Below are 25794 nucleotides of genomic sequence, written 5' to 3'. Positions count from 1 at the left end.
AGTCTAGCCTCTTTCCTACTCGGCTCTGGAGGCGGCATCGCTGCACTCTGCCGCGCGCGCCGAGCTGCAGCCATGGCGGTCGCCACTGAGGGCGCCCGCAGGAAGGAGCGCGTCCTCTGCCTGTTTGACGTGGACGGGACCCTCACGCCGGCTCGCCAGGTAAGGCCCTGACGTTCAGCAGCTCCCGTCGGGAGTGTCACGCGGACAGAGAGGGCTGCAGCGACGTGACCCTGGACACCCCAGGACCGAGTGTAGGATGCAGCGGTATACAGCCCCTAATGCCCCAGGGCCGCCTACTGGGAGTGATGGGGACTCGGTCCTCCATGTCCCGTCCCCCGAGCGTCTGCGCTCACCTTCTGCCCGGGAGCGTCGGGGCGGGTGGGATTCTGGAGGGAGGAGGCTGCGAGCGGGGACCTAGCTTCGCTGCCCCCGCTCAGGCCTCCTCTCGCCGAGGCCTGGTCCCCGGGCGCCCCCGCCTCGCCAGCCCGGGCACCCGCCCCTAGGATGCACCTGTAGCCCGAAGCTGGCGACTGAGCCCGGGGCTCTAGAGCCCTAGCCCAGAGCCCTCTGCGCGCACCCAAGCATCAGAGTCGCCACCTAGTGGGATTCGGGGGTCTCGGAGCCAGCCCACCAGACCTTTACAGGCCTGGGTGGAGGTCTGTTTTCTCAAGCTCCTCACCCACTTTACCTCCCACCCCCAGTTATGGAAGGAGGTAAGGCTTCTGTAACTTTTCGGATTAGTTTTGGGCTCTGACCACCTGGATGGAGGTGAGAGTCCCCAGGCCTGGTCTGGTCACTGAACATACTGTGGCACAAGGAGGGTGGGAGTACTGCTTGTTTAAAGGCTTGTCGCCAAACTCTGCTCCACGCTCAGTTTTTCTAGCTTTGGATCTCACCCTAGATGAGCCCCCAATCTGATCTGGTGGGGTACATAAATAAGCAGGCCTCTTTCTTGTTGGCCCTAAGGGTATTCTGCCCTCCAGTCCCTGGGCATAAGGAACAACTAAGATCCCCTAGAGCAGGGAGCCAGTAGGGCTGGGTTGCAGGGCAGAGACTGATGGAAACCCAGGCCTTAGCCTCCCCTTTTAGGTCCTGATTGACCCCCCCTTCCCTATTGGACGGCCCTGGATTGGGTTCTGGGGGCACAAGGAGGTATTTGGCTGCCCTGCCTCCAGCAGCTCTCAGGGTCCTCCTCAAGGATGGCAGAAAGAGGTCAGTGGAGGGTGGCAGGGTCGAAGACACAGCCCCAGCCCCTCCCTCTGACCCTTTGCTCCACTGACCCATCAGCCTATATAAGAACAGTGTGTTATTCCTGTCCTTCAATGTTCATGCCAAGCCCTATCCTTAGTGCTTTTTAAAAGTTAATTTTTGGGCTACCTGGCTGGCTCAGAAGAGCATGCACCTCTTGATCTGGGGGTCGTAAGTTCTAGCCCCACATAGTGTAGAGATTCCTAAAAAAATAAATATATAAGCTAAAAACTAAAAGTTAATTTTTTAATGTTTATTTAAAAATTTTGTTTTAGATGTTTATTTATTTTTGAGAGAGACACACACACAGTGTGAGCAGAGGAGGGGCAGAGAGAGAGGGAGACCATCTGACGCATGCTCCAGGCTCTGAGCTGTTAGCACAGAGCCTGATGCAGGGCTTGAACCCACGAACTGTGAGATCATGACCTGCGCTAAAATCGGTCGCTCAACCATCTGAACCATGCAGGTACCCGTAATGTTTATTATTTATTTTTGAGAGACAGAGAGCGAGCGAGGAAGGGACCGAGAGAGAGACAGAGGATCCTAAGCAGGCTGTGCACTGACAGCACCGAGCCCGACGCGGGGCTCGAACTCAAACCGTGAGGTGATGACCTGAACTGAAGTCCGACACTTAACCTACTGAGCCACCCAGGCGCCCCAATAAAAGTTAATTTTTAATTGTACACGTATTCATAAACACTTTCTTTTGTAAAGAATGAAAACAACAGAGAAGGCTAAAGTTCCCTCTGACTATGTCAGGATCCTTGGCCCACCCCCTCCCGAAAGAAAGGTGGTTGCCTCTCCTGTGGCTTCCCTCCAGACCTTCATCTAGATCTGTTTGCTCAGAACAAATATTAAGCATTGTTTTGTGAGGCTTCTTTTATTTATTTATTTTTTTAATGTTCATTTATTTTTGAGGGAGAGGCAGACCGCGAGCAGGGGAGGGGCAGAGAGAGAGGGAGACACAGAATCCGAAGCAGGCTCCAGGCTCTGAGCTGTCAGCACAGAGCCTGACGCAGGGCTTGAACCCACAGACCACGAGATCATGACCTGAGCCAAAGTTGGACACTTAACCAACTGAGCCACGCAGGCGCCCCCCCCCCCTTTTTTTCCCCCTAATTTAATGGGTGATATACTGTGTGTGCCTTCCTGGAACTTGCTTTTAACAGTTAACAGCATGTCTCAGGACTCTCCCATATTGGAAGCACAGGCCTGCCTTATTCTGTGTAACCACAGTGTAGTATTTCAGAGCAGATATTTACCATTCTCTGATTGATGAGCCTATGAGTTGTTTGCAGGTTTTCACTATTATAAACCATACCCCAGGGGACCTCCATATACATCCAGGCAAGAGAAGCGGAAGTTCTGGGTAACGGGGCACACGCATTTTAAGTTTTCATAGATATTGCCAAATTACCCTCCAAAATGGCTGCACCAGTTTACACTCTCATAGGCAACATCTGACATCATCATTTACTACACATATTGTCAGCTTTAAAGAGCTGAAGGTTTGAAAACATGGAGTGTAACTCATTAGTTTGCATTTCCTTGGTGGGGAATCCTCATGTGATTAGTCACCAGTTAATTGCTTGTTTATTTCCAAGCACTCTGGATCCACGATCTCATTTAATCTTAGCAGTGACTGCTTCCATCTGGTTGCTACTCTGTTTCCCCCATTTTATAGATGGGACAAGTAAGGCAAAGAAAACAAAGCCCATTGCTCAAGATCATCCTGCAGCTGAGAGACTTTTTGAACCCATTACATCTAGTTTTGTGGTCTGGGTTCTAAACCTTGAACCTCAGATTCCAATGGAACCATGGGCTCCCTGGATTCTGAGCACCGAGTGAGGATTGAATGGGGGTCCCAGACATGCTGACAGCCACAAATCTTGTGCTTTCCCCAACCTGTCCCTGCAGAAAATTGACCCTGAGGTGGCTGCCTTCCTGCAGAAGCTGCGAACTAGGGTACAGATCGGCGTCGTGGGCGGCTCGGACTACTCTAAGATTGCTGAGCAGCTGGGAGAGGGGGATGAAGGTACGAGCAGCGCCCAGAGCCACCCACAGTTAGGATGGGGGGGTGCAGGGAGTGGGGAGTTCGGGAGGCCCCTGGACCCATGTGCCTTCAAAGACCCTGCCCCGATTCTGTGCTGCAGAGGAAGTAGGGGGAAACAGCGAAATACTCCCCTCACTGATTCACAGTGAGCACCTACCATGTGCCTGGCACTGTGCCAGCCTTTGGAGAAACAGGGAACAAAGCAGACAGAATATTGCCCTTGAGTAGCTCACGTTCTCTGCTCTCTTTGCTGAGTCTAGGATGATTTCCTTGTCTTTAAAATGCACATAGTTATGCCTGGCTGGCTCAGTCGGTGGCCCCTGCCTGGCCCCTGAAATGCACAGTAGTTAGTAATGGCTACCATTGCTGAAAATGGCCATGTGTTAACTTCTTTTCATTTACTCCTCAACACCAACTTTAGGAAGGGCTTGGTTATCCCATTTAACAGAGAAGGATCTGAAGTCACTCAGGAAGTTGTTTTAGACCCAGAGCATCTGTTCTCAGCTGAGTTCCTGGTCTCAGCTCAGGGCAGATCCCACCAGTTCTCAAACCAGAAACTTACTTGACTTTTCCCTTTCCCGTACCCTCTCGTGCATTCTCCAGTAAGTCTAGAAATAGCTCCCTGTGTGTCCATGTCTGCGTCTCCACTGCCCCTCCATTGTCCAAGTGATCGCCTCCCACCTAGACCCTGCAGCAGCCTCCTGGCTGTGCCCCCCCCGCACCTCCTCCTCCCACACCCTCCAGCCACTTACATGGCAGCCAGAGCTGGAAATCCCCCCATGAAACCAGTGACAGAAGCCCCTGGATGGTGCCTGGATGGTGGCGCTGTGAGATCACAGAGCAGAAATGACTCCCTCTGTTGAGGAGTCCTGGAAGGCTTCTGGAGGAGGGAGCCAGATCGTGGAGTGGGAGAAGGTGGTCCAGGCAGAAGGCCCTGTGTGAGCAAAGGCCCAGACGTGTGACTGGCTTGTTTGGGGAAAAAGCTGAAAGTGAAGAGCCTAGAAAAGCAGGTTTGGGGTGGAATAAATGGGCTTTGAGTGCCAAACCAAGGAGTGTGGGCTTTATCCTTCTACTTGGCTCTGGGTACCTGGTCTCACACTCTTTCTTTCCCCCTGGCCTCTACATGTCCCTGAAGTCATCGAGAAGTTTGATTATGTGTTTGCCGAGAATGGGACAGTGCAGTATAAGCATGGACGACTGCTCTCCAAGCAGGTCAGTGGCCCCCAGAGCCTCAGCCCGGGACACTTTTCCATAGTGACATAGCCTGTGGTGCCTCTGTCCTGGGCTGGGGGAGGGCACTGTGCCCGCCAAACCCAGAGCCCCCTGTTCCTTGCCCAGACCATCCAGAGCCACCTGGGGGAGGAGCTGCTGCAAGACTTGATCAACTTCTGCCTCCGCTACATGGCCCTGCTCAGGCTGCCCAAGAAGCGGTGAGACCCCTCCCAGCCTTGCATCCAGCCTTCCCCCTCCATCCCAGGCCTGAGGGAGGACAGGGGTGGGTCTCTCAGATGGGACCTGCACGCTCCAGGGCCCCAACTTACTGGTGCGTGAATTCTTGTCTCCTGGGAGATCCAAGGAGGCCGTGGTCCCAAATGGGGCTGGATTTGAATTCAGGGCCATTCTCCTTCTCTCTGGCTCCCTGCCCCCCTTCCTACCCCCGTTACCATCAGTGGAACCTTCATCGAGTTCCGGAATGGCATGCTGAACATCTCACCCATCGGCCGGAGCTGTACCCTGGAGGAGCGAATCGAGTTCTCCGAACTAGACAAGGTGCCACCAACTGTGTGACCTTGGGCTGTAGGGCCTCAGTTACTCGACCTCTGTGAACCTTTGTTTTCCCATCAGTGAAATGGATTGGCAGTGGTGGTCTGATTCAACCAGTCCCTTTTGGACACCCACCATGTGCCATGGTCTAGGCACTTCCGCGTCTTTCCAACATGGCTGGTTTTCCTCCACCACTAGCCACCACTTATCTAAGCCAACACCCTAGGGTATCATTTCCACCTTCCCACCCTTGTAGGGTACAGCAGTAACTCCTCTTTTTTTTCTTTTTTTTTTATGTTTTTATTTTATTTTTGAGAGAGAGTGCAAGCAGGGAAGGGGGAGAGAGAGAGGGAGACACAGAATCCGAAGCAGGCTCCAGGCTCTGAGCTGTCGGCACAGAGCCTGACTTGGGGCTCGAACTCACGGACTGTGAGATCACGACCTGAGCTGAAGTCGTACACTTAATCGACTGAGCCACCCAGGCGCCCCAGCAGTAACTCCTCTTGATTCAGCCTCCGGAGTTGTCTCAAATCTGTTCACTTATGTGTCTCTCCCCACCCCCTCCCCAATAAGCTCCTGCCAGTCTGTTCTCTAACGGTGCCACTGGGAACCTTTTTGAAGCACCTCCGCCCCCATGCACTCCCTGCTTACAGAACTTCCGTTGCTCCTCTCGCCAACTGAGCAGTGTCTCAGCCCCTCCTGGGCCGCCCTGAGCCCTGAGGGGTCTGCCCAGGTCAGGCCCACCCCTTCAGCCTTCTCTCTGCATCTGTTCTTGGCACATACCAGTATTTCTCTCGCCTTTGCATGTGCTGCCCCTGCTAAACCTTGACTTGGGTTTTGCTTATCGAGCCTACCGCCTACCCTGCCCTTTCAGGGATGGAGTGAGTCCGCCCATCCAAAGCCTTTTCCCGCTGGCCCGTCTGTGGCCTTCTCTCCCCTTTGCTGTCTGCTTCAACCATGTTCTCCTTGCGGATTCTAGAGATAGCAGACAGGTTCCCACTTCAGGGCTGTGCCTTCTGCCTGGAACACACTTTCCTCAGACTCAGCTGGTCCTTTCCTCTTCACATTTGCTCACGTGTCACTTTCTCATTCCATTCAACAGTGCGTCCCCCTGCACCTCCTACTCCTCTCTTGTTCCTCCCCAAGCAGCCATCGCTACCCTCTAATACACTCTATCACCTACTTTTCTTTTTTCTTTTCTTTTCTTTTCTTTAATGTTTATTTGTTTTTGAGACAGAGAGAGACAGAGTGTGAGTGGGGAAGGGGCAGGGAGAGAGAGGGAGACACAGGCTCTGAAGCAGGCTCCAGGCTCTGAGCTGTCAGCACAGAACCTGATGCGGGGCTCGAACTCACAGACTGCGAGATCATGACCGAAGCCGAAGTCAGACGCTTAACCAATTGAGCCACCCAGGCGCCCCCTATCACCTACTTTTCAAATCTTGGTTATTATCTGTTTCCCCTGCTGAAGCTATAAGCTGCTTAAGGGCCAGGATTTCTGAGGCCGTTCACCGCTGGATCCCCTGTGCCCAGCATGTGCCCAGCACGTGCCCAGCACGTAGCAAGTGCTCGAGAGAAATACTTGCTGAATGAATGAAATAGGTGGTGTTATCCCCGTTTTATGAAAAAGGAAACTGAGGCTCAGAGAGGGGAAATGCCTTGCCAAGGTCACTTAGGGAATTGGTTACAGAGCAAAGATTTGAACGTGGGACCTTGGGACTCTACCTGTTCCCCTCTGGTGTTTCCCTGAGGGTGGGTGGGACTCACAGGGATGCCTTCCAGCTCACCGACCCCCCATTCCCACTCTGGGTCCCAGGGTTTAGAATAGGCAATGCCCACAGGCATGAAGACTTTCTTTTTGGGGTGGTTAACACTGACCATTGGCAGAGAGCCCCTCCCATGCACATACTGAGAGGTGGCCTCTACTCAGGCCACCCAGTTTCCAATCTAGCTCCACCTCCTGCTTGCTGAGCAGCCTAGAAAAGTGGCTTTACTACTGTGTGCCTCTGTTTTCATGTCTGTAGAGTGGGGGTAAACATAGTTCCCATCTCTTGGGCTATAATGACTAGACGAGATGGAAGTGTAAGACACACTGACCCTTCCCAAAGCTCCCAGGGTCTTGTCTTTCTGGCTCCTGTTCGCCCCCTTCTGATATTGGAGGTGGGGGGGCATGAACTTCCTGATCTGTGTGCCCTACACCAGCCAGGATCCCATATCAATATTTTATTCTCTGGTCCTTCAGATCCCAAGGGCAGGTAGTCCCCTTCCTCAGATGAGGACTCTGAGGCCAGAGGTTAAGTGACCAGCTCAAGTCACAGTGCTCATCCTTGCTGACACTGGACTTGACACGGGCTGTCCAGTGATCAGCTTGGTTCTGTAGACCCAGGAGATACAGCATCCTAGGCGATGTGGGAACGTTTATTCTGAGCCTGGGACACCTTTAACTCTAACCCTGGGCCCACAAAGTGGCCCCTGGTGGGGACTCTGGGCTCCCTGGGGGCCTGCCTGCCTGCCTGCCTGCCTGCTAAGGCAAAACCAAGGCAGGCAGGGGGCTCACATGCCTCCTGTCTGCTTTTCTAGGAGACACAGGTTAGGTAGGGTTCATTTATTACCTCCATCTTTTAGTCCAGGAAATAGGCTCAGAGAAGTCAGGCAACTTGTCCATAGTCACATGGCCAGGCCTGGAACCCAGAGGGTCTGCCCTTATCTCTCAGGTTGGGTCATATCTGGCCTTATAGCTCACCCTTCCTGGCCTACTGCAGGCCCCAAACCATTGGCCACTGCCTGCCTCTCTCCACTCCAATCCTACACAATGTGGACTGACTAAAATACAGTCCTGGGCACTCTGTTCCCAAGAGTCCCCAGTGACTCTTGGTTCCCCAGGATGTGTCCAAACTCCCTTCCAGGTCACCTGTGAGCTGACTGGCCAGGCTCTCACGGCCACCTGGCATCCTGCTGACCTCTGAGTACCCACCACCACTTAGTAACAGGGCTCCCCATCCTCATGGGCATCTCATGCCCATCTCTGGTGTCTGGTTTGTTTTGTTGAGCTGGGCAGAGCCAACAGGACTGAGCCCTGCCCTGAGGTGGACCTTATGACTTGGGACTCAGACTGCCCCATCCCCTCAAATACCTCCTCGTGCCTCCACTCTGAGGCTTCCTCCAGATACCCTGCCCACACCCCCACTGGCAGGATCCGACCCTGAGTTCAGTCATAGACTTTCTGACTCAGGCCCTGGCTCTGCCACTGAGGCTGTATGACCTTGAACAAGGCACAGCCCCCTCTCTGAGCCTCTGTTTCCTCATCTGTAAAGTGGGGCGGGGGGGGGGGGGAGTCACGGTGTCCACCTGAGCTCACACGAGGCCTGGCTCACAGCAGCCCCCTGAGTCTCCTCCCTCCCCTCTTGCAGAAGGAAAAGATCCGGGAGAAGTTTGTGGAAGCCCTGAAAACAGAGTTTGCCGGAAAAGGGCTGAGGTTCTCCCGAGGTATGTCCATCTGTTCGTCCTGTGGAGGGTCTTAGAGCCTGGCACGGAAGCCAGCCCAGCGTCTCGCTCCCCAGCACCTCTAGAAAGCTTTCTTGCCCCCAGTCTTCCCCACCTAAACCCAGCCTATGTCCTGCCACCCACCCAGGTGCTCAGGTCAAAAACCAAAGCATCTCCCTCAATTTTCTCCCTCACCCCTTCCCACCTACAGTCTACTAACAAGTCCCAAGGCCCTGTATCCAGAATGGTTCTGGAATCTGACCACAGCTCACATCATCTCCTGCAGCCTCTTCTCGGGCTCTGGCTAACTCCAGCACAGCTGTCCTCCCACTGCCACGTCACCCACTGCCCAGTGTCCGGAGGGACACTCCCAGAAGAGCAGACCATGCTGTACCCTTGCTCAGAGCCCTCACTGGACCCCAGGGCCTGTATGGCCTCACCCCTGCCCTGTCCCAGCCTTCTCTGGTGCTGGCACACTCCATGCCCTTCTTGGGGACTCTGCCTGCTCCCCTGCAGTTGCCACTCTGGTTTAGGCCTTAGTGTTCCCTCCCGGAGAGGTCTCCCCAACCGTGCTGGCTGGGGAGCTTCCCTCCCCCGACCCCACTGACTTACATGCTCCGAGGTGGTCTGGTTGGTTTACTGCCTGTTCTTCCCCCTGGATCGCAACTCTCGTGAGGTCCCTGAGTCTTCCGTGCCTTCTGCCAGGCTCTAAGCAGGCACTCAAGGGTTGTCGAGTGAATGAATGAGGGATCTTGCCCAAGTTCACCCAGTGGGCCACCACTTTGTTAGCCGTGTCTGCCATCCCCCACAGGAGGCATGATCAGCTTTGACGTCTTCCCTGAGGGCTGGGACAAGCGCTACTGCCTGGACAGTCTGGACCAAGACAGCTTTGACACCATTCACTTCTTTGGGAACGAGACCAGTCCCGTGAGTATGGCTCAGCCCAGGTGCTTTCCAGCCCAAATCACCCCCAGGTCAAGGCCAGGACATAGGGCAACAGAACAGGCCCCTGGGAGACTACTGGAGACCAGCTAGTGTTCACCAGTCCCATTACCCAGATTGGAAGGCTGGGGCCAGAGCTGGCTGGACACTTGTCCCATGTCACACAGTGAGTCAGGGCAGATCTGGTGAAGGCCCGGAAGGTGGGCTTCCTGGTGGTTCTGAGAGGGCAGAAGAGGCAGCTCCAGGAGCCAGTGTGGGGAGGGGGACTCCTCGCCAGGGCGCATGCTGGGCCATAGCCCTGGGAAGCTCCTTCAGGCGTTACATGTTTGTGTCTTCCCTGCCCTTTCTTGTGTGCAGGGTGGGAATGACTTTGAGATCTACGCTGATCCCCGGACCGTCGGCCACAGCGTGGTCTCTCCGCAGGATACAGTACAGCGATGCCGAGAGATCTTTTTCCCAGAGACCGCCCATGAGGCCTGACCAGGACCCACACCCGCTCTTAGGGACTTCCAGAGAGTTCTACCTGGGCCTAAAGAGGGCCCCTGGCCCTGGTGTTGAGGAAGTGGGGAGCCAGGGCCCCTCCTCCTGGGCTCAGGATGCCTGCCTCCTATACCCTGCTGCAAGGCCCACCTTAATGGGGCCAGGGTCCACGAGGACCACCGTCCCCATCCGGTCAGCTCCTGGTGGGACCAGCTCCGTCCTTCACCCTGACAGCCCTGGCTACAGCTGCTGCCCGTCCTTGTGAACAGAACAGATCTGCCTGCGCTGGGAGTAGGCACGTGCTAGTGTCAGACGAGATAGAGCCAGCCCGCTCGCCTGTGCCGGAGGGGTACAGAGCGCTAGGGAAGGTGCGTATTTGCCAGAACTTTCTCTCACAAATATTAAAGTTCCTGGAACAAGGTATGGTGTAAATTCCATCTGAATGGATGACTGGTTCCAGTCACAGATGACATTACAGCCACCGCTTTGCAGATGAGGAAAGAGAAGCAAGATGGCAGGGACTCCCTCCACTCCCCATGGGGTCACACAGGAAGTCTTTGATCCACTTGAGGTGTTGGAACAGGCCATTGAAGCCCTGAACACGGGTTGGTTTGGGGTACCCTCCCCAGGCTCCTCCCCGGGGACCCAGACAGACAGGCAGCTCTGGGCCAGGCTGAGTCACAGTTGAGGGTTTATTGCCAGTGTTAGGAGGTGGGGGAAGGGGAGTCCGGGAGGCTGTGGGTCTCAGGGGGATCTCTGACTTGGACGATGCAGGGCTGTGGGTCTGGAGGAGCCCTCCTGCCCCTCTGCCCCTCCCTCCCCGCCAGGCAGCCCTGGGCTGATGTCACCACATCCTGTCTCCCAGCAAGTGCCTTAAGGGAGGGGTGGGGAGGGTACCAATAAACCTTCCACCAAGGAAGCCAGGAAGTCCTTGTTCCTCCAGGGCAAGCCCTAGGCCTTGCTGGAGTAGCTGCAGCTCAGAGTGGGGTGTCAGGCTGGGCCATTCTCAGTTTGCAGGGGCCATCCAGCATATCTCAGCAGTTCTGGCCCCCTAGCCTTGCAGGGACTGAGAACAGCGGAGGGGAAGTCTACCCCAGTTGATCTCTACCCTGGGGCCTCAGGGCTCCCACAGGGCTGGGGATCCTTCTAAACAGATACCCCCTCATTCTGGGCATTTGAGCCCATTTTATTCACAGACCCAGTCTCCTAGGGTCACTGTCCCTGGCAAGACTTCCTTGACCCCCATTTCTTTTCCCATCAAATGATGTGTTTTATGGAAAGGAGGGGGGGGGGGTGGTAGGATGGAGGCAAAGCTGCTCCGTCCTGGCCTCCCAGGCCAGACACCAGCCCCCGACCCAAGAGTGAACACACACACACACACACACACACACACACACACCCCTTAAGGGACTCAAGAGATCGGGATCACACCTCAGCCACTGGCCTGTTGGGGCGCAGTAGCCACCTACTATAGCTGCAGGAAGAGGCCAGCAAGGGGTTGCAGGGCTGGTGGTGTCACAGGCTGAGGGCCATCCTGTAGGTGCCCATGCCTGGCCCTGCCTGAGGGGACATGCGTCTGCATCACTGGGTCCTCAGCAGCCAGTGGATCTGAGCATGGGCGGAGTATCAGCAGAGCCTGTGGGTCAGGGCAAAGGGGATGGCTCCATCCAAACTGGGGGCGATGCGCCCCCACCCCTCCCCAGATCTGCGTCTCGGAGGGCGGAGGCAGCATGGCCCAGCTCAGTCCCGGGGAGGGAACATGGCCTTACCCGAGTTCATAGAGCTGTTATCAGGCTGGGGACGAGGGACTGTGGCCGGCAAAACCAGGACCCCAAAAACTATGTTCCACGCTCAGCTCCTTCTTGCCTACTTCTCCAGTATGCCAAGAGGAGAGAGCAGGTGGAAGGAAGGCTGGGCCATGGCGGTGAGGAGGGCTCTGTCTGCCTCCAACGTTTGCCCTCTTGCCCTGCCAGAGGCTGGGAGGCTCCGCCAGAGCTCTCGCTGGCCTGGCTTCTGAGGGAAGGGGTACAGGCCACAGTGGGAGACCCCAGCCCAGGGTGGGCGGTTTAAGTACAAGCAGAGTCTGGTCCCGGGGCCAGAGGCAAGGGGAACAAGCTGGTACGGTGGGCCCACTGGTGCCCCCGCCTCCCAGGCCTGACGCAGGCCTTCAGAGGCTCAGTGGACAGAAGGGCGAGGGCGTCCTGTGCGGATGTGGCAGGGAGGGGGAGGAGAGAGCGGACAAACAGAAGGCAGGTCTGGTGGCCTCCCCTTCGGTCCAGCTCACACAACAGTCACTGGTCACGGGGGTGGATGGAGGCACACGCTCACGGCCACAAGCACAGACAGACTGACGTGTACACTGAGGCCGCCCAGGGAACTGGGTCAGCCGGCGCAGCGGGGCCCGGAGCCCGAGGCTGCCCATCTACCCAGTGTGGCTCCCCACCCGCCCAGCAGCTGACCCGTGAGCCCCCCAGCCTAGGAGCCCACGACCTGGCCAGACCACGTCTCGTGGGGAGTGTGTGGGGCCAATTGTGTGAGCACCACCTCCACAGCCTGGAACTTCTGATTCTTGGGCGGGATGGGGCACATCTTGTAGGTCACTTCGTCGCCTTCCACTGGCACGTACTCTCCCTCGATGCTGGTGGGCAGGAGAGGAGCGTCAGCTCAGCAGTGGGTCCCCTTCCCAGACGGGCTGGGGGCAGCCTCCCCTCCCATCCCAGAGTTTGAGCTCTCGGATCCGAATCCATATAGTGGGAACCCTAAGCAGTCCCTCCCCTGCTGTTTGAGGATTGAGATGTGAAAGGCACAGGAGGTCCGGAGGCCTGGAGAAGCTCAGTGTCCTCTCCAGGTTCTGCCGGGCATCAGGGCCGGGGGCCAGGCCTAGACCGCCTCTCCTATGTCTCTGCCCTTCAGGCTGAAAAACCCAGGGGCCAGCCCAGCCCTCTCAGTTTTCAAGATGCTGAAACAGGATCCCAGGGCTCAGCCAGTGGTTGGGGGGAGGGGGGGGTGCGGGGGGGTGGTGGTGAGGGTCCTTGCTCCAGCCTAGCCCTCCTCCTCCTCCCATGCACCTGCAGCCCCTGCTGCAGGAGAAAGATGCTAGGAACCCAGATTTCAGCCAGCCAGGGGAGAAGCCTGGGGAGGCATTTCTTGAGGCACTGCCAGGAACCTGCAGCAGGGACCCAGCCAAGAATAGGGATACCGAAGGGACTCACTCAGATACGTGCACAAAGATGTCCTCGGATCCATTCTCGGGTGTGATGAAGCCATGGCCCTGTGAGCGTGAGAACTGCTTACAGACACCCTTGAACACTGGGCCAGCCGAAGCACGGGCTGTCCTGAGGATAGAGCAGGGGGATTAGAGCTACGGTCTGGGGACTCCACCCCCACCCCCGGATGCCCACAGCCCTCCCAGGCCCTGCCTGCAGAGCCCGTCTCAGGGCTATGGAAAAGCCTCCCCAGGTCAGAAGCTGCGCAGTTATGCTAGCTCAGCCCTCTCGTGGTCCCATTGGACAGTAAGGAGACTGAGGTCCAGAGAGGGGAACTGGCTTTCCCAGGGTGCACAGCAAGAGGGTCTCCTGACTCCCAGGGAGTGCCCCCCCCCCCCCCACACACACACCCACTCTCTACACAGCACCCTCGCCTCCTGAGATTGTTTGGGCTTACATAGGCTCCTGTTCTAAGATTTCTTTTTATTTTTTTTTTAAGTTTATTTATTTATTTTGAGAGAGAGAGAGAACTTGCATGCACACGCACCATCAGCAGGGGAGAGGCAGAGAGGAGAATCCCAAGCAGTCTCCAAGTTATCAGCTCAGAGCCCAGTGCAGGGCTTGAACTCACAACCCATGAGATCATGAGCTGAGCCAGAGTCAAGAGTTGGACGCTTAACCGATTGAGCCACCCAGGCACCCCCTGTCATAAGACTTCTGAGTGAAGAATATCTAGCTTAAACTTGAATGCCTCCTGAAATGGGGAGCTCACTACTTTTTGAGGCAGCTGTATCCTACTCACGTACTTGTCACTCATCCCTTCATCATTTATTAAGCATCTGCTCCGTGCCTGGCCTTGGGTTGGACATAGGGGACAATTAGTGCCTGCCATCAAAAACCTCTCCTTTAGGGACGCCTGGCTGACTCAATCAGTGAAGCATGCTACTCTTGATCTTGGGATCATGAGTTCAAGCCCCACGTTGGGCACGGAGCTTATTAGAAAAAACAAAACAAAAAAACCAGAGGCGGCTGGGTGGCTCAGTTGCTTGGGCATCTGACTCTTGATTTCGGCTCAGGTCGTGATCTCATGGTTTGTGGGTTTGAGCCCTGTGTCTGGCTCTGTGCTGATGGTGCAGAGCCTGCTTGGGATTCTCTCTCTCTGCCCCTTCCCTGCTCACTCGCTCTCTCTCAAAAATGAAATAAAATGAAATGAAATATAAAATACTCTCTTCTTTGGCCACGGCAAGTCAGTTTCCTTTGCAACTTCCACAAACCCCCTCCCCACCGTGATCCCATCCAGTGATCCACCCCAGAGGCTCAAGGCTGGTCTCTGTCTAGACTGCCCACCCCTCACCAAAGGTCAATCGCCTGCTTCCATTTCTGTCCAGGTTGATGCACGTATGTGGAACACCCAACTTCCTTCACCTAATACATCTTCCAAACCCGCTAGGACCTCACCTTCCCCGATGTCTGAAGCTGGGTCCTCTCCCCCTACCCTGCAGGGTGGAGGTGAATGGTAGATAAATTACTTCTGGATTATAGGCAGTTAATGGGCAAAGACTGTCTTAATCACCACTGGATCCCCTGGTCAGGTGCTCAATAAATCTTAGTGGAGTGAATGAATGAATGAACACAGTAGTTACTGGAAGGTTCATACACAGCTCCCCTGGACTTGAGTGAGGACAACAGGGGTCAGAAAAGAATGGGGCTGGGGACCCGTCCTGGGGAAAGATCACTGGAGCCTGGGCGAGGGGCAGGTACTCACGCTGAGTATGTCCTGGTCCGTTTGGTGGGCAGAGGACTGGGCAGGTCCCGAGATGAGACACCTCCCCGCTCCCAGACCCTGCTGCCCTCCCGGTGGAAAGGGAAGGTGGGCCAGACAGGAGACTTGGGAGAGTGGAGTGGGGGCACTACTGGGGGTGACGTGGGCTCTGAAGTCATGGCGGATCCAGCAAGAGAGCCTGGTGGGCTCCCGGGCTCAGGGGCCGGCGAAGAACTCGGGCGTCCTTGCGGGCAGGGCCCGGCCTGGCCCTGCTCGGCAGCCACACCAGCCACAGGCTCCGTCTGGAATGGGGAGAGAGAGGTACAGGTGAGTGTGGTCCAGGATGAGCAGATTCTAGACACCGCGCACAAGTCTGGAGCTCTGGGCCTGCTTGTGAATCCTCACACAGTGACTTCAGGACCCTGACTTAGGGTCATCACCAGGAAGACAAAACAGTCATCTGACCTTGCTATGAGCTGAATTGTTTCCCCTAAAATTCATATGCTGAAGTCCTAACCCCCAATGTGATGGTATTTGGAGATGGGGCCTTTGGGAGGTAATGAGGTATCGGTGAGGTCACAAGGGTGGGGCCCTGTGATGGGATTAATGCCCTTGGAAGAAGAGACTCAGAAAACTTGCTTCCTCTTTGCCAGGTGACGAACACTGCCGGAAGGGGGAGGTCTACAAAACAGGAAAATGGCTCGCACCAGAAGGAGACCGTGCTGTACCCTGATCCTGGGCTTCCAGCTCCAGAACTGTGAGGAGTAAATGTCTGCTGTTTAAGCCCCCAGGCTGTGGTATTTGGTCACGATGGATGGTGCAAGCTAAGACTAACCTCAAGGTCCTTCCAGCTTGAAGCTTAATTCTCTCACTCTAGGGGTCCGGGAGGTGGGATGGGTAAGGTGACCAGTGATGGTCTGGAACATAGTTTCGCACAAGCATCAGCAGCTTCAAATCCACAGACCTGGGTTTGAATCTCAGCTTTGTCGCTGTAACTTCGTGACTCCAACAGTTCCATCATGGTGGGTGGGAACGCAGGCTCTGACCCAGATGGGCTTGAATCCCTCCTCCTATATCTAACTGGCTGTGCAGCCTTTGTCAACACTCTTAACCTTTGACTCAGTTTCCTGCTCTGTAAAATGGGGATAGTGCTGGTTCTTACTTCATGGAGAAGGTTGCCGTGTGGATTTCATGACTCTCCACCTGCTTTGAACACCATGAGCGAGTGGTAAGCTCTTGGGAATGCTGGTGATTTTTCCTTAGCCCCACTTTCCTCTGCTCCAAAATGATGTTGAAGATACTCACCATGCAAGGTTGCTGCGAAGTCCACGATTTAGTGTGTGTGACAGCGTCTGGCATCTCAGAGATGCCCAATAAATTGCTGTCATCAGTGCTGATCAGTAGAAATTCCCTCATTACCTGCTCAGTGCCTGGATGACCTTGAAAGAATGCATCCTCTATTTTCCTCTATTGGGAAAGAGAACACATTCCCTCTCCCCAGGGGTTGGGAAGTCTTAGGCCCCAAGAGACACTGCTGTGGAACCCTGGGGAGGATAGCTCAGTGGACTGAACCAGGCTGTTGGCCGAGCCTGCGGCAGGCGGCCTGGGGGCCTGGGGCCAGGCAGGACACCCAGACCAGGAGAGCACGAGCACCCCAGCCCCGCCGTGTACTAGCTGCTGACCTCGGGTAGCACTTCCACTGGCCTCAGTTAACTCATCTGTATAATGGATCTGATAAACACCACCACACTCCCTCACAGGCTATGGCCAGGCGTGGCTAAGCCTGAGGATATAAAGAAGTGCTCATAATCCACAGTCATGTGGGAGGGAGGATGGCGAGGTTCTCTACTTCCTCACCCCTGATATTCACTACCTCACCCCCTCACCCAAAGGCCCTGGTGCCAGAGGTAAATCCCTGAGCCTCAAGCCTATTTCTGGCCTCCATCTTGCGCCCCACCCCAGCCTAGAATTTCCAGGGAAGAGTTTAAGGCTCCTTAGGAGTCCAGAGTCCAAGGAGCCCCAAAACATGGCATGGCGGGGCTCTGGGAGGACTGAGGACTCACATCACCCAACAGCGGGGCAGGTCTCCTGGCCGCCGTTCAAGGTCACACAGCAAGCGGGATTTTTCTGGGTCAGGATGATGAGCTGTCTCTGCCGTCCCTAGGGGTGGAGATGCTCCTCCTGCCCAGCAGCCCCCATCCCCCTCCGGCCAGGAGAGCTGCAGGGGAGCGGCCACCGCCTCTCGGGCCCCTCATACCTCCTCACGACTGCTCAAGCTGAGGTGGGCCTTTTCTTCCTGAGCCTGCTCCAGGAGGCAGGGCCAGGTGTGGCATTTTTATTCCCATTTTTAATTTTTTTTTAATGTATTTGTTTTTGAGAGAGAGACAGAGCATGAGCGGGAGAGGAGCAGGGAGAGAGAGGGAGACACAGAATCTGAAGCAGGCTCCAGGCTCCCAGCTGTCAGCACAGAGCCTGTCGCAGGGCTCAAACCCACGAACTGCAAGAGATCACAACCTGAGCCGAAGTCAGACGCCCAACTGACTGCACCACCCAGGTGCCCCTTATTCCATTTTTAGAAGAAAAGCAATCACGCAGAAACTTATACAGGAATGTTCACAGCAGCATTTTTTATAATAGGCCCAAAGTGGAAACAACCCAAAAGTCCATCAACAGATGTATGGAGAAACACGATGTAGTATAGCCATAGATTGGAATATTACTCAGCCATGAAAAGGAATGAAATGCCAATACCCGCTCCAACACAGACGAGACTGGAAACCATTACGCTACGTGGAAGAAGCCAGTCACAAAAGGCCACATTGCGTGATTCCATCCACGTGAAATGTCCAGAACTGACAGATCCACAGAGACAGAGAGCACATTAGTGGTTGCTAGGCCTGGGGGGGAAGGGATAAAGGGGAGTAAATTCTTTTTTTTCTCATGTTTATCTATTTTGAGAGAGAGCGCGTGCGTGCGTGCGTGCGTGTGTGTGTGTGTGTGTGTGTGTGAGCGAGGGAGGGGCAGAGAGAGAGAGAGAGAGAGAGAGAGAGAGAGAATCCTAAGCAGGTTTCATCCTGTGAGCCTGGAGCCTGACTCGGGGCTTGATCTCATGAACCCATGGGATCATGACCTGAGCTGAAATCCAAAGTCAGACACTTAACCGACTGAGTCACCCCGGTGCCCCAAGGGGGAGTAAATTTTAATGGGTGCCAAGTTTCTTTCTAGGGTGATGAAAATGTCCTCAAACCCACTGTGGCATTGTTGCACAACTCTGAGTATACTAAAAACCACTGACTTGTCTACCTTAAACAGTTGAATTATATGGTATGTGAATTATATTGCAATTAAGCTGTTATCAAAAAGGAAAGCAGGCGGCAAATCTACCCAAGATGCCACCGCCGGGAAAGCAGGAGGCATCGGGCCCTACAGCTCACTCCGGGGTGCCTCCCTCCCCCGCGATGTGGGCATGGAGGGCAGGTGGACAGAAGTTCTGCTTCCTTCTCTCCAGGACGCAGGGCGGGCCTACCCACTGTACAGTTTTCCCAGGGCTGGTATTGTGCTTGGCGGTGACAGCCGGTGCTGGGAGGTCTTGGGGGGGAGGGGCACAGGCAGCCCACAGTGGTTTCCAGGGAGACACAGCTGAGCTGGGCCCTGCTCCCGCCAGCCAGCCAGGCCTCCTAACCCAAAGCCTCTTTCAGGGAAGGGGGAGAGATGCATTGATTACTCAGGGTTAGGGTTGACAGCAGCCCTCCCTTCCTGGCCCTCCCCAGAATGGGTTCCCCATAATGGACCAGGCAGCAGGAGAGAAGTGGTTGGAATAAGAGCAATGACAGGTGCTCCTGCCCTCCAGCCGTGTAGGCCTGGCAGGGACTGCTCCCTGACCCTTGAACCCCATCCCACCCCAGTTGGCCACAGTTGGCCTTAGAGCAGGAGTTAGGGCTGGGGGGGTGGTGACCGGGCAGCCTCCACAGTGCAGAGAGCACTGCTCTGCGGTCTCCCCTCACCTCCTTCCTCTTCTGGAAAACGGGGAGCACAAGAAGGCCTCCTCCAGAGGACACCGTGAGGCTGAGATGGGATGGGATGCGGGAAGAACTGGGTAGGTGCCGGGTAAGAGCTTGCTCCTCCCGGACAGGGGTGCTCAGTTGGGCTTAGGACGAAGGAGGAGTGGGTAGAAGGAGAGACCCAGCCGAGCCGAGCCGAGCCCACCCTCACTCTCCTCTTCCCCGCTGCCCCAGAGAACTGCCCACCCACCAGGTCCCTGCCTTGCTTCTCCTTTTTCTTAAATTCCTGCAGCTGCCCGTTAAGGCGGCTGCGATCACTACTATGTTTTGCAGATGAAGAAACTGAGGCTCAGAGAGACTAAGTCACCCACTCAAGGCCACACAGCAATTAATGTCTGAACCAGGACTTGAACCAAGGTAGTCTGGCTCTGGAGCCCTGCAGTGGGAAGTCAGGAATCCTGGGTTCAGGCCCTGCATTGCTACTGAGGGGCTGTGCGACCTTGGACAGCCTTCCCCTCTCTGGGCCAGACCAGGGAGAAGGAAAGAAGGGTATGCCTCCAGTGCAGACCCTCCAGTGCAGTGCCTCCAGAAGAAAGGAGGCAGAAAGGGGCAGGCAAAGGCCCAGCTTTTATCGTCTGAGTGCCGCACACCATGCGAAAGTCTTTGAGGAGGCTGCTTTCCATTTCAAAATCTCCCAGTTGCCCTGAAAGGTTGGAATTACAATTGTTTCTATTTTACAGATGAGGAAACTGAGGCTTAGAGAGGCTCTAAGTGACTTGCCCAAGGTCACACAGCAGGGAAGTGACAGAGCCCAGGTTTGTCTGAAGGCAGACAGTGTTCTTCCTGTGAGCTTAAATTCTGTTCCTGGTTCAGCCAAAACGCGGCTGGAGTTTTACCAGAAGAACTTTCCCTGAGAAACTAAAGGGGAAGATAAACTCCAAAAGCAAAGAAACTGATGTGTTTGTAGAACATTCGTTTCGATACAGAGTTAAAGCCCAGCCCCCAAGGGACTCAGTATGTCTGGGAGAATCTCTTATGGAAACAATGCCCTTCACGATGAGCCAACGGACATTCAGAGGGCAGGTCAGGACCCGGACGGCCTGGGTTGGAACCCTGGGTCTGCAGTGACCCTCTCTCTCTCCGAGCCTCAGTTTCCTCCTCTGCCAGATGGGGCTAATAGCAGCACCTGTCTCGCTGGTGGGAGGAGCTGAGGAGCTGCTGTGTCAACGGTCCACCTGTGAGAGGGCATCTCCCTGTGCGCGCGTTTTGGCTCTGATCCTCCCGGCCAAGCTTGTCTTCATTTCCCTGCATGAAGGCCAAACCCCAGCAATTCTGCAGACTGAAGGACCAGGGGAGGTAAAGGCCAAACATCAGGGCTGTTCAGAGGTAACCTGAGGTGAGGCCCTGATACAGTGTCATGGGGCCGTGGGGCTGTGGGTAGTGACTCAGCCCTGTCAGCAGGTGACTGCCGTCCTGGTGCTGGGGCTCCTCCAAGTCTCAGGTACCCCAAAAAGAAGGGGGCAGGAAATGGCTACTAGAGTCCTCTCTTGACCATGAGAATCCCTCTTGTTCCGGGCAGATTAGGAAAAGCAAACTAGCTCAACCACCCAGGGCTATGTGATCTGGAGCAAGCACTTAACCCTCTCTGGGCCTCGTTTTTCCCCTCAGCTACTCAAATCATCACTGGTCCAGATGACTACTGAAGGTCAGTCCAGCTGTCCTCTGAGATTGTCAAAAACCCACGTATAACCGAAAGGAAACTGAATGCCAGGCATCGGAACAACAGACACGAGAGGAGACAGGCCCACCCTTCGAGGGCCCCCAGTCCAGTGGGAGGAACAGATTGACCAGAACACAGCGTGGGAAGTCCTAACATGACAAGAGGCGTGGCCACCATGTACTGATTGTTAGCCGCGTGCCAGTGGTGTGCCAAGTCCTTGGCCCCATTTCCTCAGGTAGACCCCACGACCCCCTGCCACGTGGTAATTACATTATCCCCATTCTTTAGAAGAGTAAACAGGCCCAGAGAGGGGAAGTGCGGGGTCACACAGCAGGTCAGGAGCTGTGCTTCTGCACCTGGAGAGGTTGGGGGGCGCGTTATAGAAAGACCTCTGGGAGGTGGGGGAGCTCCCTGATATTTCCTGCCCTCCCCTGGAGAAGGCAAAGCAGGGGCGCAGAAGAATTGGGGAGACAGGGCTTGGGGTTCTATTTCTGGCTTTGTGCTGACTCAGACCATGACCTTGGGTGAATCACTTGCCAACTCTGGCAAGCTTAAAAACAACTCCCCCGACAGAAGTGTCCCAGCCCCAAGTCCCTGGTATGGAGGAGCAGCCAGGGGGAGGAAAGGGTACAGTGGCTAAAAAGGGGAAGGACAGAGAACACAGGACGGAGATGGGAAGGCTTTCTGAATGTTGGGGTCTTGTCCATGGTGGGCCCAGGAGGGTGAGGAAACGGCTTCAGGACCAAGAGCCAGAAGCCAGCACTTCCCCGGCCACCCCCTCCCCCCAGCCACCAGACATTCCTTAAAATACATCAGTGCCAAAGCTGCTCCAGCAGCTGGAGGTGACCTAATTAAACCTCATTCTTTCCCCTCCTACAGTGCGTGTGTAAGGGGGTGAGGGGCTGCCCCAGCCAATACTCGAGCTTCATCGAGGCCTTTTGAACTCTCCTTGTCACGTGCCCCTGCGTCCCTGGGGGGCTGTTCTGATGAAGGCCTTTGGGCTTCCTTGGCATCGGTGGGGGTGAGGATGCCAAGATGGACGGCGCAAGAGCCGTGCTCACATCCCAGCTCTCCCGGGCTGTGTGACCCTGAGCGAGTCACTTCCCCACTCTGAACCCCCCTAGACAGAGGAAGGGGTTGGTCAAAGTCACACTGGTAGCTGAATTCAAATCAGCGTGACCCCAAAGCCCAGAGCTTTCCAACGTGCCGTGCTCCCACCCCCGTGACCACGATTCCACCGGCTTTGGAGCAGGGGAAAACCGCCCCTGCTACTTTCTGCTCCCTACCCTGCTGCACCACACGGACGAAGGTCTGAACTGTCCCAAGCCCCCTTCCCACCAGGCTCTGGGACTTGGCTGTGCTGGTGGTGACCCGTAGACGGGACCAGCTCAGCCAAGTCCTGAGCGCCCTCTGCTGGTGCCAATCTAGGGGACCTGCCTCCAGACCAGCCTGTGGGTGTCCCCTTTCCACGGGCTGGCTGTATAAGACCCCCCTGTTCCTCCCTCCTGAGCCCCTCCACGGCCAGTGGGCATCCATGAACATAGCCAGGCCTGGGAGGGGACTCTGTGGCCCAAACTGTCCTTCGGCCTTTCCCAGGCCCTCGTGCAACCAGTTCCTGCTTAGACCTTCTATTTTTTTGGAGTAGGGGGCAGACACATCCAGAGGGGTGGGGGCAGATACAGGAAACAGATGTTAGAAAGGACTTCAAGGAAATGGTGGGGGTAGGCGGAGGGAGTCTGGGTGAAGGAAACATCCAGAATTTGGAGGGCCCAGAGGCCTGTGGGATGGAGTCTGGGGGAGCCGGCTCCCCATCCTCCGGGGGGCTGGAGACTGCCCCATCCCATCGAGAGGCCTCTGCTGGAGCACATCCAGGTGGGCATGGTGCCAGGCTCTCAGAGAGGTTGCCCACCCCTCACCCCCCACCCGGGCACGCTTTCCTCCTCCCCTCCCCCAGCCCCAGCCGCTGCAGCAGTTCACACTGTATTTATTATTGTTCTCTCGCTCAGCGTCCCCCTCCCCTCTCCCTGGGAAGAGCCTGCAGGCTGGCAGCTTGGCAGGAACCTGCTGTCTCCCTTGCGGGTGCGAGCATCACCCCTTATCTCTGCCTGGACTCACTGTGCCGGGGCAGGGGGCAGGCCACTCAGGGACGGAGCGTCCCACAGCGGGGGGGGGGGGGGGGGCGCCCCTGGCTTATCATCCTAGCTCTCCAGGGACTGCACCCTGGCAAGAGTGGAGGTCAAAGCCAGACCTGCAAGCAGGGGAGAGGAGTGGCCTCAGGAGAGGAGAGGAGAGCTCTGGGTGGGGGTGGCTCTGAGGTGATAATAATTACATGGAGCCACCTCTCCAAGCCAATTAACACAATTATCCCCAACGCGTCTGGGGAGAAATAGAGTCAGGACAAGACAGCTGCTGCAGGTCCAACTGTCTGCCTGCCCTAGATGGTCCCTCCCAAGCCCCAGCCAGGGAGAAAGACCCATATGCTCCCTGCTGCATTCTCATTTTGGCAGGAGCACGATTATTTCCCCGGTCAGGGCTCTTCCCCTGGTTCTCAGACAGGAGGCTGCGGCTTGGCAGGTGTCTGCTGTTTCTCTGCCTCTTGAGCCAGACACAGTCCCAGACACACACACACACACAGACACACACTCTCTCACAGGGAACCACACAGCCTCAGCTTCCCTTGGGGGCCAAGAGGAGGGAGGGAGGCAGGGGAGGAGGGAGGACAGGGTGGGCTCATCTACACATTCTCCTACGTCCCCGGAGTAAACTGGACTGGGTTGGGCCAGTCTCAGGGGAGGTAGCCACCTTCCCCGGCCCACCACCTCGTGCCTCCCTGCTTCGCCCTGCCAAAGCCAGTTTCTGGAGCTGGTGTGCCCTCCTCCCCCAACCAGCCCCTTACCTCTCCCTGGCAGATGAGGTCCAGGCACTGCCTCCTGCCGCCGCCTTCAGCACTCTGCCTCTCTCGGGTGCTTGGAGCTGGCCAGCAGGGGAGGGTCTGAAAGATGTGTGTACGCCTGTGTGTGTGTGTGTGAGAGAGAGAGAGAGAGAGAGAGAGAGAGAGAGAGAGAGAGAATGCAGCACCTCAAGCCCCTCACTCACTCACTCACACACGCCCTCCTCCTGACGTCAGGAAGAGCGAGAGGGAGGGACTGGGTTGGGAGTTTGTACTCCCTGCTTAAAGGGACATGGGGCCCTGTTGCCTCTGGGCCAGACACCGCCTCCTGAGTCAGGCTCAGGCTGGGCGAGAGAGTTAGCTGCGTCTCTCAGGGCCCTAAAGCTTCTTTTTTTGGAAAGTGGCTTTTATTGCCAGGCCAGGGTATAATTTGCCCTGCCAGGTGGGAGTAGCTGCTGAGGAATGCAGGGGGAGAGTAGCTGGGGCAGCCTGCATTCCTGGCAATTAGAGAGCTAGTGGGTGGGAGTGCTTGTGTGTGTGTGTGTGTGTGTGTGTGTGTGTGTGCGTGCACACACGCTGGGGGCTGTGGCGTGGGGGGTGAGGCTGGGAGAACTGAGGTCGCAGCAGAGAGGAGCTCTCTCTGAGGATGCTCCAGACAAGAGTGCGATAAACCAGGTTTCCAGGGTCTCTGAGACCTTCCCCTACCCTCTGGTTCCTCACAGTGTCCCCTGTCCTCCATTAACACTGACACTGTGCTCAGATCTGTCCTTCACTTGGCCGAAATCTTTGTGAATAAGGTACAAGAACATTGGCAAGTCACAGAACTCATCTGTTTCTCTGGCCCCCAGTAGAAGACATTTGAATTGAATTGAATTGAATTGAATTGAATTGAATTGAATTGAAGAGAAGAAGACCCTAAGGGAAGAGTAAGCTTGCTACAGGCACATACACACACACACACACACACACACACACACACACACACACACTCCTGGCTGTACTACTCCCCCTCCCTTCCCAGTGCCCAAGTTTTAACTTCAGAGAGGCCCTGGGGGTGAATCTCCACTCCAGCACCTCAGGCTGTGTGCGTTTAGGAAAAACTTACTCATTCTGATCCTCCGCAGCCTTTCCATAAAGTAGAGAAGAGAGGCCCTTTCTGAGAGGGTGGTGGTGCCAGTGCAGTACGTAGATAAGCCCCAGGCCCCACTGAAGAGGCTTCCAGAAAGGGGTTTCTCTTCCTTCCCATCCTCTTTCCTCAGCCTTGGCTTAGAAGGAAGGAAGACTTTCCTGTATATATCCTTAGTCCTCCCGAGGCAGGCTGGCACTTTCAAAAGAAGTCTTATGGGGGCGCCTGGGCATCCAACTTCGGCTCAGGTCATGATCTCATGGTCCGTGAGTTGGAGCCCCGCGTCAGGCTCTGTGCTGACAACTCAGAACCTGGAGCCTGCTTGGGATTCTGTCTCCTTCTCCCTCTGCCCCTCCCCTGCTCATGCTCTGTCTCTGTCTCTCTGTCTCTGTCTCTCTCTCTCTAAAAAGTAAATAAAGGTTAAAAATTTTTTTTTCAAAAGAAGTCTTATTAAAATTAAAAAGAGGAGGGTATTAAAAGAAAACAATCCATAAAAATACAAATAATACAAATAATAAAAAATACAAATAATAGCAACAGCTATTGTGTAAGACCCACTGAGGGCCGTGTTCCAGGCAACATGCTTTGCTACCATTCAAGGCTCACAAAAAGCCAGCCATTTATTATCATCATCCCTGTCTTGCTGGCGAGGATGTGAGGCTCAGACAGGAGGGAATGGACTGTATTCATTACCTGGTTAGAAGGATACTTGAATCCAGCGCTGTCTAAGGCCACCACACATCCCCACCCTTCCAGAATCAGACTCAGACAGTCTAGGTTTCTGATTCCCCTGAGAGACGGTGATACATGTTTTGCATCGTTACCTGAGGCCTGGGGTTCTGTTTCTATTCCACCACTAGGCTGGGGACCTTTCCGCTTAAACCTTTCTCTGCTTTCCTTGGTTTCCTCTCTTCCAAAGACCATAATAGTTTCCAAAGTACACGCAAGGGCATCAGCTCACCTGCTGCTCACAGCAGCTCTGAGGTTTATTTGGATGAGGAAGCAGGCCGGGAGAGTTGGGGACTTCACTGAGTCACCGGCTGAGAAGCAGCAGAGTGACAGAACAGGGGCCTGAGCCCCAGGCTCTGGGCCCATGGTTCTCATGCCCCAAGAGAAGGGCTG

General features: G+C 55.5%; 2 protein-coding genes across 6 annotated transcripts; one reads left to right on the top strand and one right to left on the bottom strand.

The window, feature by feature from the left end:
* On the top strand, positions 1–16328 carry PMM1 (phosphomannomutase 1). 2 transcript variants are annotated; one of them, XR_007154099.1, is made up of 9 exons: positions 9–159; positions 3166–3283; positions 4437–4513; positions 4640–4731; positions 4972–5071; positions 8473–8548; positions 9357–9472; positions 9845–10335; positions 15589–16328. XR_007154099.1 is itself a non-coding variant. In XM_047867625.1 (8 exons), exons 1-8 carry the CDS (start codon positions 73–75, stop codon positions 9965–9967), a joined length of 789 nt encoding a protein of 262 aa, XP_047723581.1. In that variant the 5' UTR covers positions 1–72; the 3' UTR covers positions 9968–10388. The 2 variants fall into 2 exon arrangements, 1 of the variants encoding a protein (XP_047723581.1); XM_047867625.1 differs by lacking the exon at positions 15589–16328 and having other exon boundaries at positions 1–159; positions 9845–10388.
* Positions 10642–24104, bottom strand: CSDC2 (cold shock domain containing C2). 4 transcript variants are annotated; one of them, XM_047867629.1, is made up of 5 exons: positions 24076–24104; positions 23553–23667; positions 14939–15237; positions 13180–13302; positions 10642–12605 (listed from the first exon to the last, which is right to left on the bottom strand). In XM_047867629.1, exons 3-5 carry the CDS (start codon positions 15112–15114, stop codon positions 12443–12445), a joined length of 462 nt encoding a protein of 153 aa, XP_047723585.1. In that variant the 5' UTR covers positions 15115–15237; positions 23553–23667; positions 24076–24104; the 3' UTR covers positions 10642–12442. The 4 variants fall into 4 exon arrangements, with proteins under 4 accessions (XP_047723585.1, XP_047723584.1, XP_047723582.1 ...); XM_047867628.1 differs by lacking the exon at positions 24076–24104 and having other exon boundaries at positions 23553–23760; XM_047867626.1 differs by lacking the exons at positions 23553–23667; positions 24076–24104 and adding an exon at positions 16241–16351.
* Between the last annotated feature and the right edge of the window lie 1690 nt (positions 24105–25794).

The sequence above is a fragment of the Prionailurus viverrinus genome, chromosome B4 (assembly GCF_022837055.1).
Source record: "Prionailurus viverrinus isolate Anna chromosome B4, UM_Priviv_1.0, whole genome shotgun sequence".
In the NCBI taxonomy this organism is placed as follows: domain Eukaryota; kingdom Metazoa; phylum Chordata; class Mammalia; order Carnivora; family Felidae; genus Prionailurus; species Prionailurus viverrinus.
This window is presented reverse-complemented; position numbering and strand designations above follow the sequence as displayed.